We start from the raw sequence: 14,672 nt of genomic DNA on the forward strand, positions 1-14,672 counted from the left end.
TCTCTCTTATGTTGTTGTTGCAATAATACTTATGGGTCTTGTTGTAGAGGAAATTACATTTTTGAACTAAAATGATAAGATTTTCCGTGTCCATTATTAGTGAGGTGAACAAAAACAACTTCCCGACTTTATGCAGGAAACAGCCGACTTGCCAGCAGCCAGCTGATACACATACCGCCAAACAGCCGGCCGAAAGATCCCGATCGTCTATGAAGTTGAACGAATGTTGATAGCCAACTGGGTGTTGGTGGGAGGCACACAGAGGCATTGCAATACCACGTGTTGGCATAAAATTGAAAGTTATTTTTAATTTTACCTTTATACGAGCTAAACATTGTATTATCGTGTCACTCGTAATTATTACATCACATTATTAGAACGTAGCACAAGGATAAGAAGACATGAAATAAAATTCTCGCGGGGAAAGAAACTGTTTACGTTTAGCTGTGCTAGCGTTGCTACTGTGCCTTTATCACTCCGACGTAATACTCCAGATACTTTTCCTTGCACTCATTTCTGCAACTTCGAACCTGTGTTTCTTTTCTTCATTACCTATAGCATGAAGAGGATTGAAGTGGGAAAATAAACTCAATACTGGCTTGGCCATGCGGAACTTGCGAAACAGCAAGAAACTACGCCCGTTGTCGTGAAAACCAGTAGAAATGCAGGGGCGATTTAGGCCTAGGTTCTAAGAATCTCTAAGAATAAGTTGCCAGATTTCCCATTTGCTGCCGTTATCCTTGAAGCAGGTTTCCGGGGTGTGAGGAAGATAGAAAACACATGCTAACAAGCCATCTTGTTTTTGCGTCTTGTAAGCCTAAGCTACGGATTGCCAAGCATAGTGTAGCGTCGTAATTAGTATGAATAGGAGTCGGTGAAGTTAGTTCTACTTGTAATATCAACGTACAAACGTTTTAAGTGAAAATGAGCGGAACTCAGAGGAAAGAGATCAAGCGAAAGGCACTAACAATAAAAGACAAAGTGGAGATTGTAAGGAAAGTGGAGTCATCTACACTTTCCTGTGTTGTTTTGGCAAAGGAGCTGGAGATGCCGCTGTCTACCTTGAACGGCATTATAGCGAAGAAAGAAGAGATATTTGCTTCTGCAGGGAATACTTCAGCAAATTGCAAGGAAGTTAAATTTGAAAAGTACGATGAAATAGAACAAGCTGTGCTAATATGGTTTAAACAGCAGCAAAGTTTAAAGATAGCTTTCAGTGGGACTATTGTGGAGGAGAAAGCCGAAAAATATGCATGCAAATTAAGGGTACCTTTTACCGTGTCAAACGGGTGGCTGGACTGCTTTAAAAATCGAGCCGGCATCGTTTACAAAACAATTCGTGGCGAATTTTTATATTGTGGCTTTCTGTTAGCAGCTCTTATGTATCGGCCTATTTCGCTATTGTTCACAAACAAGGAAAGCTGTTGGCTGTGTGTTTCACATGTATTTCAAAGTATAGAATAAGTTTTTGGGCGTTACCCCTTTTAAGAAGTTTCCTCCTTAAGAAGATTTTTTTTTTTTTGCAGTCCTTTGAAAAAATTCTAAACAGAGTTTCACTGTATCACTGTGCTAACCTTTTCATTTCTGCGTAACTGCCGCATCCTACATCTGCTCTAATCTGCTTGTCATATTCAGACCTTGGTCTACCCATACCGTTCTTATTACCTACACTTCCTTCAAATCCAACTGCAAAAGTCTTGGGTGTCTTAAGATGTGTCCTATCATTCTATCTCTTCTTCTCTTCAAATTTAGCCAAATCAATCTCCTCTCACCTATTTGATTCATTATCCCTTCGTTCGAGATTCGATCTATCCATCTCACCTTCAGCATTTTTTTTTTATTTTTTTATTTTTTTATTATTTTTTTTTAGGAATCAATAGCGGTACCTAAAGCACAAAAGCTGTCCTAAGTACTTAGGTGTGACATTGGACATGACATTGACCTACCGAAATCATATTGGAAAAATGGCTGGAACATCATGGGGTGCCGACTCCAGTACACTCAGGTCTACTGCTGAATATTGTGCAGGCATTTGGTTAAATAGCTCTCATTGCCAACTAGTAGATATTCAACTTCGCCAGATAACGTGTATCATCTCTGGTACTCTGCGTTGTACTCCCTCCCAGTGGTTGCTTGTACTATGTAACATTGTTCCACCCCATCTTAGGAGACAGCAAGCTCTTGTTCACCTATGATGTAGGATCATGGAAAATGATGCTCTTCCAATTCATCATGATGTCAAACATCCTTCTAAACCGAGATTGAAATCAAGAAAGCCAGCTTGCAAGACGGCTGTAGATCTTTTGTCAACCAGGTTCAACCTCCAAAATGCCTGTAGAGATGAATGGGTATACTCGACACCCCATGGCCTACTTTCAGTCACTGATCCCAATACAAGGTTTGCTGGCTTTAATGTACCTCGGACATTTTGGTCAAGGTTAAACAGGATTTGATGTGTTAATGGTCGAACTGGTGCAGCCCTATATCAATGGGGTTGGATAAATTCTCCCCAATGTGATTGCAGTTTTGAATTGAAACCGTCAAGCATATTGTGCAGGAGTGCCCTCTACGTGTGTATCCCGACTCATTGGATGAACTCCACTTATCATCTCCAGAAGGAATTAGATGGATTGCAGACCTTTCTATCCATATTTGAAAAGTGGTCCTAATGCTGTAAATTGTATATATCGTCGCTGCCGGGACAAAACCTCCTATGTGAAATATTTTAGCTTAGAACTTTGGTCGGTAAGATTCTGTCATCTAAGGTGCAATATTGTGTGAATATTGTCAAGGCATTCTCGGTCTTCATAATGTATGTGCTCCGGGTCAGTATATCTCCAAAAATATTACCACATAGGAGGTTTTGTCCCGGCAACGACGATATGTAACAATATAATTTAATGTAATTCTTATTGTCTTGTAAGCTTCATACGCTAAATAAATAAATAATAACCTTCAGCATTCTTCCATAACACTACATTTCAATAGCTTCTATTCTCTTTCTGAGCTAGTTATCATCCATGTTTCACTTCTATACAATGCCACACCCCAGACGAAAGTCTTCAAAAAACATATTGCTATATCAATATTCGAAGTGAGCAAATTTCTTTTCTTAAGAAAGACCTCCTTTGCTTGTGCTAGTCTGCATTTTATGTCCTTACTTCTGCAATCGTTAGTTATTTTACTACCCAAGTAACAATATTCATCCCCTTCCTTTAGGACTTCATTTCCTAATTTAATATTAACTGCATCACCTAACTTTGTTCGACTGCACTCCATTACTTTTGTTTTGGACTTAATTGTTTTCGTCTTGTACTCCTTACCCAAGACTCTGTCCATACCATTCAGCAATTTCTCCAGATCTTCTGCAGTCTCAGATAAAATAACAATATCATCAGCAAATATCAGGGTTTTAACTTTCTCTCCTTGGATTGTGATTCACTTCCCAAATTCTTCTTTGATTTCCTTTACTGCCTGTTCTATATAAACATTGAAAAGTAGAGTTGATAAACTGCAACCTTGCCTCACTCCTTTCTAGATTGCTGCTTCTTTTTCAAAGCCCTTGATTCTTATCACTGCAGGCTGATTTTTATACAGATTGTAGATAATTCTTTGTTCTCGGTATTTGATCCTGATCGCCTTCAGAATCGCAGATAGCTTGGTCCAGTCAACATTCTAAATGCCAAATTGATCTTCTCCCAACTCAGTTTCAACTTGTCTTTCCATTCTTCTGTAAATAATACATGTTGAAATTTTGCAGGCATGAGATACTAAACTAATGGTGCGGTAGTTTTTACACTTGTCAGCACCAGCTTTCTTGGTAATAGGTATAATAACATTTTGCCGAAAATCGGATGGCATTTCTCCTGTCTCATACATTTTACACACTAAATGGAATAACCTTGCCATGCTGGTTTCCCCTAAGGCAGTCAGACTTTTGTCGTTCATCAATCAGGCCTGAGTATCTCGTGAGTTGATTCTTAAAGTCGGTCTCCACTGATTAACATTTAACAACAACATGTTAAATGTTAACTGGTGACACCATCAGCAAGTTAAATGTTAAACACTGTTTCATTTAACATTGTGTCTACACTTAATAAACATGTTATACTTGACTTCCTTTGTTTATATACAGGTAGTTCATTATATCAGTTTGTAGTAATACATTTAGGTGGTGTCTAGTATTTTCAAACAAGGACAATGGAGTCAGATGAAGAGGATTTGGCCTTTGTTATTGTCACGGTTGCTTCTTGTTATGATTTATAATGCATTTTAAACACATTTCCTCCGCTCAAACTGCACATTGCTTCAAAAGCAAACCACTTTGAAGTATAAACTTTGTCCACTCCCGACTTCCGACTTTTCTGAACTTTTTGCAATTCTCTACTGTACTGGGAGCGGAGGGACGCTAGTTTTTTTCGATGCACTCGCGGGAACAATAATTATAGATAATTTCAAGTTCCTAGAAGCTGTCGGCTTTCTTCGCTTTATCTTTGTACTCCTTTGATGAGAATTCCTACAAACAAGGTCTTTCTATTATATCATGAATTAAGTCCAGAGTAATCTCCTTGCTCTACTCCATTTCTGACTATGATTTTTAGTATAGTGCAGAGAGAATGACATACGTGCGCGTACTGTATTTGTAGCTTATAAAAAAGAGAATGAGTGTTGCGGAGTGTTGTAACTATAATCTTACTTCACGAGAAGCACGTCGTTTGCATCGTTTAGGCTATCTGTTGGCATCAAAACAGCACGGAAGTTGCCGAAGCTGTGCCGACATCTCATGAACAACAAATTGATTTGACATATTTTCCACTTTGAGCGGAAAACACGCCAACATGTTAAAAGTGTTAACCTCAACATTCTGAGTTAATTTGCGAAGTCAATTGGAAGACACAGTCACAATATACGTGGAATTGTAACATGTTAAATTTAACATGTTGGTGTTAAATGTTAATCAGTGGAGATCGGCCTTTAGGTGATCTTTCCTTTCTTCCTATCATTTCTTCAGCAGCTCTAGAGACCCCATTCTTCACGACTGTCTGTTCTTCCTCTGTTGTGTTTCCTTCAGCCTTTTCATTTAGTCCTTGTGCAACATGTTCCTTGAAACAGTCCCTCACAATCTTTTCTTTCAACTTATCAAAATCCCACCTTCTTGAATTCCTTCCTTTCAATTTCTTCAATTTCAGGTGGCATTTCATGACCAACAAGTTGTGGTCAGAGTCCACATCTGCTCCTGGGAAAGTCTTGCAATCCAACACCTGGTTTCTGAATCTCTACCTAATCATAATGACGTCTGTTTGATACCTTCCAGTGTCTCCAGGTCTCCTTGATGTATACAGCCGTCTTTTGTGGTGTTTGAACCAAGCATTCGCAAGGACTAAATTATGATCGGTGCAGAATTCTATCAGCCGACTTCCTCTTTCATTCCTTTGTTCCAAACCGTATTCTCCTACTGTATTACTTTCTCTTCCTTGGCCTACCACTGCATTCCAGTCTCCCATCACAATTAGGTTCTAGTTACCTTTCTCATATTGTATTAAATCTTCTGTCTCTTCATATATTCTTTCGATTTCTTCATCATCTGCTAAACTAGTTGGCATATAGACCTGCACTATTGTGATGGGCATTGGTTTGGTATCTATCATGACAACAATAATCCTTTCACTAGGCTGGTTGTAGTAGCTTACCCGCTGCCCTGTTTTCTTATTCGTTATTAAACCAACTCCTGCATTTCCCGTTTGATTTTGTGTTGATAATTCTGTAGTCGCCTGACCAAAAATCCTTCTCTTCCTGCCAATGTATTTCACTTGAACCAACTACATCTAACTTCAGTCTATCCATCTCCCTTTACAGATTCTCTAACCTACCACAACAATTCAAACTTCTAACATCCATGCTCCGACCCATAGGATGTCAGTATCTATCTTTGTGATGATTGCCCCCTCTCGTGTAGTCCCCACCCGGAGATAAGAATGGGGGAATATTTTACCCGGGAGGAAGCCATCATCAGTACATCATTCATACAGAGAGAGCTGCATGTCCTTGGGAGTTAGTCACGGCCGTAGTTTCCCATTGTTTTCAGCCGTGTAGCAGTATCAACATAGCTAAGCCATGTTGAGTATTATTACAATGCCATATCAGTCAATCATCTAGACTACCGCCCTTGTAACTTCCGAAAGGCTACTACTCCCCTTTCGATGAACCATACCGATTAACATAGACGAAGATAAGACGAAAAACATTTGCAAATTGATAATGCTTTTATCCATGCTATGTGACACCTTTATAATTTAAGAAAAGCGTATTTTAACATACATCATTCATGTACATGTAGTAATGTTAAATTTTAATTATTATATTAGTTATTGTAGACGATTATTTGAACTAGAACATATCATGTGACATTCTTATTGTGATGTTTTAATTGTATGTCATGATTGTCAGCTGAAGATGACCTTTACAAGGTCGAAACCGGTACTGTAGAACAATAATATATAAATATATGTATTGATTAGGTGGAAGCTTCAAAACTTCATATTTGTGAATATAATCAATACGGAAATGAATCTTATAAATTTGAGCTTGCATCCGGGAGATAGTAGGTTCGAATCCCACTATCGGCAGCTCTGAAGATGGTTTTCCGTGGTTTCCCATTTTCACACCAGGCAAATGCTGGGGCTGTACCTTAATTAAGGCCACGGCCGCTTCCTTCCAACTCCTAGGCCTTTCCTATCCCATCGTCGCCATAAGACCTATCTGTGTCGGTGCGACGTAAAGCCCCTAGCAAAAAAAAAAAAAATCTTATAAATTATGAACCATTCGTTAGTCTTGTCTTTCGACAGATACCCATCCGATATGGTTGCACCTGCGGCTCGGCTATCTGCTTCATTGGAACACGCAAGCCTCCCCACCACAGCAAGGTCACATGGTTCGCAGGGGAAGGAATGCAACCCATGGTTTAAAAAAAACAATTAATTAATTAAATTTTTTGAATGTAACCCATGATTTGAAAAACAAAACAAATCTATAAATCATTAGCTTCAGCAGTAATCCCCAGGAAGTGTAGCTTATTCTCAAGATACCACTCACACCTCTCAGGGAAAACACCAGTAAATTTTAAAAGTTCAGTATGTCCTAACAAACCAGAAGCCCTCTCCAGAGATTACTTAGCCACATTGATTACACATACATTCATCAGTGTAATACGGATTATCAGGTAGTATTTGCATACACAGAACATGGGTCTGGTAATTTAAATATACAATGAGAGCATTGGGACCAAGATCCAGCCATGCAGTATTTTTACTATTGCCTTGGCGAGAATGACAGTTGATACCACGTGTCAGCAGAGTTCGGCAGCAGTGCTGCAGCCATACAACAGTATCATGAGCTATTGTTACTTACCAACATTATGAAAAGAGATGCTAAAACTGCCCACCTTCATTGTGCTCACATTTTTGACACCCCTTAAGAAATTTGACACCATTCACTTTAGTTCACATTGCAAAATGCTGTCATTTTCGTGGCAGACGTTTTGTTTTATTTCTTCTAGAGTGTGCAGATTCGTCTTGTGTACGCAATTTCTCATGGCCTGAAATTAGTTGTATGACCTGGAATGTTTAGACCCAGGAATCTTTCTTGAAATCTTTTTTTGAACTTGGTGGTCTGACTGAGTTAATTCATGTGAATCTGTACTAATATTATAAAGAGGAAAAATTTGTGTATTTGTTTGTAATGGATAGACTCAAAAACTACTGAACCAATTTTAAAAATTACTTCACCTACAGAAAGTTACATTGCCAGTAAGTAACATGGGCTGTATTTTATTTTCAAAACAATTCGAGGGGGGTGACGGGGGAGATATAAAAATATAAAAATAATAGACTAATATAGGGAAATCAAATTTGTCGTACAAGGACGAGTCAAAGCTCATTTTAAGCCCCTTGATGCAAAGAACAAAACTTGGTAAGTCCTACGGGCCCGAAAACCATGTTTTAAGGCCCTAAATCCAACCGTTATGGAGATATTGGAACCACACTACCTCTGATTTAGGAATCGTATAAAGAAACGAATGGCCGTAACCATGGCAACGTCAGCTCCAGGATTCTATACCAGCGAGATTATGCATTTACGTTTGGGCATAGCTGCCAACCGATATTGATACACATATGACTTACTATCTGGAAAAAATAAACTGTTGTGTAAGATGCTCATAGCACTCCTTTGGGCGGGGATGGAAAGTGAGTGAAGTATAAAAATAATACTCCTGGAGATCTCCGTTGTACTGCGGCCAGCGGATGCTGACGGGCCTCCGTTTTTACGTACTGGCTTAGGTTTCAGCATTTTTCGGAGTCTGTTACCTATAGTTTAAACTATTTGCTATCAAATCATGGAGTAGTAGGATCACTGGTGTTATTAGTGCCGATATTTTGGTCCACTTTTACGATCATTGTAACCATGAAAACAACCTATATACACAACTGTCAGCTTGACACAACTTGACAAAATATTTCAACATTTATACTCAGATTCATTATATGATGTGCGACATGAGCGACAAGCCCTGAGAATTAGAATTCTCGATAATTATAGTAGTTTCTTTTATGCATCGCGTATTTCCTTGATCATTTGTAATAGTTACGAAATGTTGAATCAAACAAATACATTCAATAATATTTATATTTGTGGTACTATCTCATGGCAGTATACTTAACACTATCATTTCAAAAATGATAATTTCTATGTACTTAAGTAAATCCACCAGTGATATAAATATCTAATGAAGTCTGTCACACTGATAGTGTAACTAAAGCCAGTTTCTGATAACCCGTACGAAGAACGGGTACTTCTGCTAGTCATAAATAAACTCATGCTACGCAGTAGTAAACGTGTACTGAGCTTTAATACAATTTGTGATTTAACACACAACCCATAACCTCATTTATCACTAGGCACTCACTAACAAGCTTGCCTTGCATCCAAGGCCAGGACAGATGCACTCGCACCTCTTGTGCTTTAAACTCGGCATAATGGCTGTTGTGTCACCTATAGGAAAAATTTGGCATGGCTGGTTCTTAGCTCTTAGGGCTTTTAGCCGCTTATAAGGAAAGAAAAGGCCAGCTTTTAATATTTAATTAGATTATTCAGTAAGTAAATCAGTAAGTCAATTCACTGCAGTTGTTCTGTTCTGTTCTTGCCCATTCAGTCCCTTCCTTCAGCGAAGGCCTCCCCTAGCTTCTTCCAAATTCCTCTGTCATATGCAGTTTTCATCCAAATTGGTCCTACAACCCGTTCCTGGACATCTGGTTGGGGGGCGGGGGGGGGGGTTTCCTGACTTGAAATTCCTAGCAAACTTCTTTCCAGACACTCGGTTTGTTACTGTGTGTTAGAAACCAAGTCAGAGCACTATATACAAGAACAGGCAGTACACACACACGTTGAATGTGTCCCTTTTAATGCTCATGAGAAAATAATTTTTTAGGGTAAAGCTTAGTGACCAGCTGAGATAGACTGTATAGTTGAGTACCAAATTTAAAATAGTCATATCACTGGCATTTAAAATTTTTTGCATGTATTGACCAGAAACAATGCTGTTTGGCTTTCACGCCCTTATGAAGTTTATTCATTTCTGTGAAGGGATATCAATATAGTTACCATTGATCTTAATTTCTTCTTCAAGGCTGTAGTTCATGAGCTTAGTTTTTGTTTCATTAATCATGAATCCAACTTGCTTGCTGTATTCATTTAGATCTTCTATCGTCTTCTGAAGTTCTAGGGGACTCTGTGAGAAAGAGACTATGTCATCAGTGAACCTCAGATTTGAGAGTTTCTTACCATCAATGTTGATCCCATAAATATTATTCCATTCCATTGTCTGCAAAACATCCTTTAACAAATATGTGGATAGCTTAGAGAACATAGGTCTCCCTGACAAACTCCCCTATTAATTTTAGAAGATCTTCCAAAATACTCAAGCCTGATCCTTGCGTTACTGCAGTTGTAAATAGCCAAAATACAAACCAAACTCTGCGATGCATCCCGATGAGAATTAATTGGATAACTTCATTCTGGGGCTCTCAGCTGGTTCAGATGGAAAGTAGCATTCCTAATGCGGACTGAACCAAGTTTACACTCCATTTTTCCTTTCATTGGCCTTGAGAGGATTCCTAGTCATTATTATGTCCTGTAGCCCTTCTTTTATTTTCATTAAATTAAGATAGATTGTATAGCAGAGTAGCAGATTTAAGTCATATTACTGGTATTTAAACCGTGGCCACTGGGTGAGAAGCCAGTGACAATCCTGCTTGGTTCTCACGCCCGTATTAAGTTTATTAATTTTTCTTTCTGAAGGGATATTAATATAGTTAACTTTACCATTCCATTATTCAACATAGGTATACAATGGTATGATTAGAATACTAACAGAAACATATTGTTATGGTCTGGAATAATTTCATGTATCTCATTTTTAGGCTGCATGGTGATGATGATCAAGATGAGGATGAAGATGATGATGATGATGACGACGATGACAGTGGTCTCTCCGATGATGCAGAGGATGACATGGTTAGTGTCACTGGAAATGATAGTCAAGCAGAATATGGAAAAATCCTCAGAAAAGTTGTTGTAGAGAACTCTGAAACTGCTGCAAATAAACCAACAACGGCGGGTAGGCGTGTTTCATTTCCAACCAATCATTCAGAAGAAAATGAAGAGACATCGAATCAAATACCAACTTCCAGCTCAGGAAGACGTGTATCCTTTGCTGATATACCACCTGAAGAAATCTCTTCTCATCCCAATGATAATGATAAATCTGATTCCAGCATACAACTTCCAGGCTCACAGTCAGCACCAGATCTGACATCTATGAGCATTGGAGAGAAGAACAGTAATAGTGACCAAATTTCTTTGAAAAGTCCTAAATCTATTCTCAAAATTAAAAATAGTGATCCTTCAACAATATATACTCAAGAACCTGACAGTTCTGTTATGAGTTCTCTTATGGATGATGAAGATTTAGAACCTGAGATTGACAGTGTGATCTTACCACCTCCGGTGAGTATGTATTGATCTTAATATTATGTTGTTTGTTACTTATAACTTTATGATGTGGTTCAGAATAGTTGAGATGTGTGCAACCGATTTGAAAGGAAGACAGTATTAGTATTGATTATGTTATATTTTCACATACTCAGACTCCCCTATTGCGAGACTTTCATCATAATGTTACTGTGCTGCTGTGAAGATCTGCCAACTGAGTCAAGCAGGCAATTACCAGTGTGTGCTTAGGAACAGCAAAGAGCACACTAGGTCGCTGGGGCTGGGAAAATGGGATGATCAGCTTGTAAGCAAACTGGCACAAACAAAACCCAGCTATGCTAATGATATGGGAAAACGTAAAAGGAAATTGCCCTGCACTTAACACTGAAAAGTGGGTAGTGTTTTACCAAGAAACAAGGGAATGATTTAACATGAAAAATTCTCCCTTTTATTGATATAATAAATCCTATTAAGTTAAAACAAAGTTTATTATATGGTCAACCTTTTCAATAAATTACATTCATAAGAATGCTTAAGATTTATATATTATAATCAATTGGGACATGTTTCGCTCTTATTTTGGGCATCCTCAACTAAATCCTTTTCCCCAAAATCACAGATCGTCGGGATCCCAATATTCTCATCATAAATTACCTTAATACTGATTGTAAGAATACTATGTGTTAACAAACACATTTTACTCAAAACTATACTAACAGTCAAAGCAGATTATTAAAATTAAGTGACACTCCTGAAACAGTCTTAAAACTGTTCATTGAATGTCTTTTGACACTTATTAAAATTCTTCTTATATTTAGGTACTGTTCTTTTTAAGACAACGTTCTTAAATAAGAAAATTTAAACACTTGGATACACTCCCAAAAAATAAAACACCCATGTAAGGGCACTTATGTATAATCATAGGAAATGCAGAATTTAGATAGAAGTTAATCAGGTGTTATCTAAAATAGTAGTCTGACAACATCTAATCAATAGTATGAGAAGGGTGGGTTTGGCTGAACCCCTTCAAAATATCTTAACTCATGGCACAATATGTTTTCTATTCTCCGGACCACCTTTTGAGCAGACTAAAGCGGAAATGACGTCATTGTCTCGTCACACTCGCCGTGGTTGCCAAATGAGCCAGCGCGCGATTCAAAGTTGTACTCCACCACTATAATACAGCACGGCTCACGGATTGAACGTCGAATGAACTTAAAATAATTAGTACATTAACGTATGCGTGTTAGAATCCCATACAGTTTTTTAACGGCTTACATCTTCAAACAATTAATTTACTGAATTACATTTTAAATATGAAAACCTACAGTCTGTTTTCCAGTCAATGACAGGGCCAGGGATGGAATAAATGAAGCCCCATCTTGCGGCGAGGACAGGAATTGAGCTGGCTGCCGAAGCCTGTTTCACTCCTCTGGGGAGGATAAAATTAAATGATACTGGAGAGCGATGCTGGAATGAAAGATGACAGGGAAAACCAGAGTACCCGGAGAAAAACCTGTCCTGCCTCCGTTTTGTCCAGCACAAATCTCACATGGAGTGACCGGGATTTGAACCACGGAACCCAGCGTTGAGAGGCCGACGCGCTGCCACCTGAGCCACGGAGGCTTTCACAATTTTAATGTACTAACTACAATTTCATAGCACAATTTCAATAAATTAGTTATTACAAATATATTTTTATAAAAATATTCTTCTTAATCTGTTTACCCTCCAGGGTTTGCTTTTCCCTCGGACTCAGCGAGCGATCTCACCTCTGCCGCATCAAGGGCAGTGTTCTGGAGTTTCAGACTTTGGATCGGGGATACAACAGGGGAGAATGACCAGTACCTCGCCCAGGCGGCCTCTTCTGCTATGCTGAACAGGGGCCTTGCGGAGAGATGGGAAGATTGGATGGGACAGACAAGGAAGAGGGAAGGAAGCGGCCGTGGCCTTAAGTGAGGTACCATCCCGGCATTTGCCTGGAGGAGAAGTGTGAAACCACGGAAAACCTCTTCGAGGATGGCTGAGATGGGAATCGAACCCCCCTCTACTCAGTTGACCTCCGAGGCTGAGTGGACCCCGTTCCAGCCCTCGTACCATTTTTCAAATTTCGTGGCAGAGCCGGGAATCGAACCCGGACCTCCGGGGGTGGCAGCTAATCATGCTAACCACTACACCACAGAGGCGGACTATAAAAATATTATTACATATTATTATTATTAATATATATATATAATATTTTATTATTTATTATTCACTATTATTATCTAAATATATGGTCTGATTTCTGATTGAAATGAGTTGCTACTCACGAGTGATTTATGAAAAAGGGAGAGAAGTGAGGATTATATATGGGCCTACTCGTACTGGGATTAACTTGGAACTGACAGATGAAGTTGTGGATCCAGCAAAAACCTGTCCCACCTCCGCTTTGTCCAGTACAATTTCAATAAATTTGTTATTACAAATATATTTTTATAAAAATATTATTACATATTATTATTATTATTATTATTATTATCATCATGCAGGAGGTTTCAGCGTCAGCTTATCTTGTGCCGCAGTAATTAATCTGTGTCACTATCGAGTGGCTGCACACCCAAGTCGAAATCAGAACCGGGGTCAGCACACGAGGTAAACTAATCCCGCCGTCAATACTATTCGCTCGGAAATGCTTATAAACAGACAGAATCATATTTCTCTCGCCAGAAGTAAAAATCTTGCGTTTTATTCTTCAACTGATAACAGTCTGGTGAATTTTTGTTCGGATCCATTGCACAATTATATCCAATAACGAGTAAGAAGAAACCTACAAACGTACAAGAGACTACAAGAATTATGAATTAGCACACAGTACGCACATACACTGTTTTTGTAAAAGCGAAGCACATTGATAACATTCTCTCACTGATTTTTTAAACAGACTGTGATTGAAACTGCACTCACGTGTTCAGGACATCCACTGAGTGAGTAAGTATGGCAGCTCCGCATAGACTGCACCATTGCCAAAACTCGCTCTGAGGAGCGCACCCCTCTTGCCCCTCACCTATCGTGTGACAACACCGAAGGCGCTGCCCCTGTCGCCCGCGCCACCCCTGGTCTATACACTCACTTCCGCTTTAGTCTGCTCAAAAGGTGGTCCGGAGAATAGGAATATGTCCTATTTGTAGTAAAAAACATTAACACCATGCATAATACAAAAAAAAACTTGTGCGGTTAGGGGCGCGCGACTGTGAGCTTGCATCCGGGAGGTAGTGGGTTCGAAGGTGGTTTTCCGTTGTTAACCATTGTCACACCAGGCAAATGCTGGGGCTGTACCTTAATTAAGTTCACGACCGCTTTCAACTCCTAGGTGGTGGTGGTGATTATTGTTTTAAGAGGAAGTACAACTAGGCAACCATCCTAGGCCTATCCCATCGTCGCCATAAGACCTATCTGTGTCAGTGCGACGTAAAGCCACTAGCAAAAAAAATTTTTTTGGAGCTGTATACATTCATACACTGGATTCATATTCAATTAGGCCACAATATTAATAGTATATTTAGTTGTCTGGTGGGATAATTTATGCATGTAAACAATAATGGCCTTGAAATCTTGATCCTTAAGCTCGTAATAAGAAGTGTTAG

At 39.0% G+C, this 14,672-nt stretch overlaps 1 protein-coding gene across 2 annotated transcripts in view; it reads left to right on the forward strand.

The window, feature by feature from the left end:
* The window catches only part of LOC136872505 (unconventional prefoldin RPB5 interactor 1), a 72,935-nt gene that overhangs the window by 49,909 nt on the left and 8,354 nt on the right, over nucleotides 1-14,672 (forward strand). For both annotated transcript variants that reach the window (XM_067146313.2, XM_068227194.1), the window contains exon 5: nucleotides 10,476-11,061. In XM_067146313.2, the coding sequence (XP_067002414.2) occupies nucleotides 10,476-11,061 (586 nt within the window). The remainder of the gene's footprint in view (nucleotides 1-10,475; nucleotides 11,062-14,672) is intronic.

Source organism: Anabrus simplex, chromosome 4 (genome assembly GCF_040414725.1).
Source record: "Anabrus simplex isolate iqAnaSimp1 chromosome 4, ASM4041472v1, whole genome shotgun sequence".
Classification (NCBI taxonomy): domain Eukaryota; kingdom Metazoa; phylum Arthropoda; class Insecta; order Orthoptera; family Tettigoniidae; genus Anabrus; species Anabrus simplex.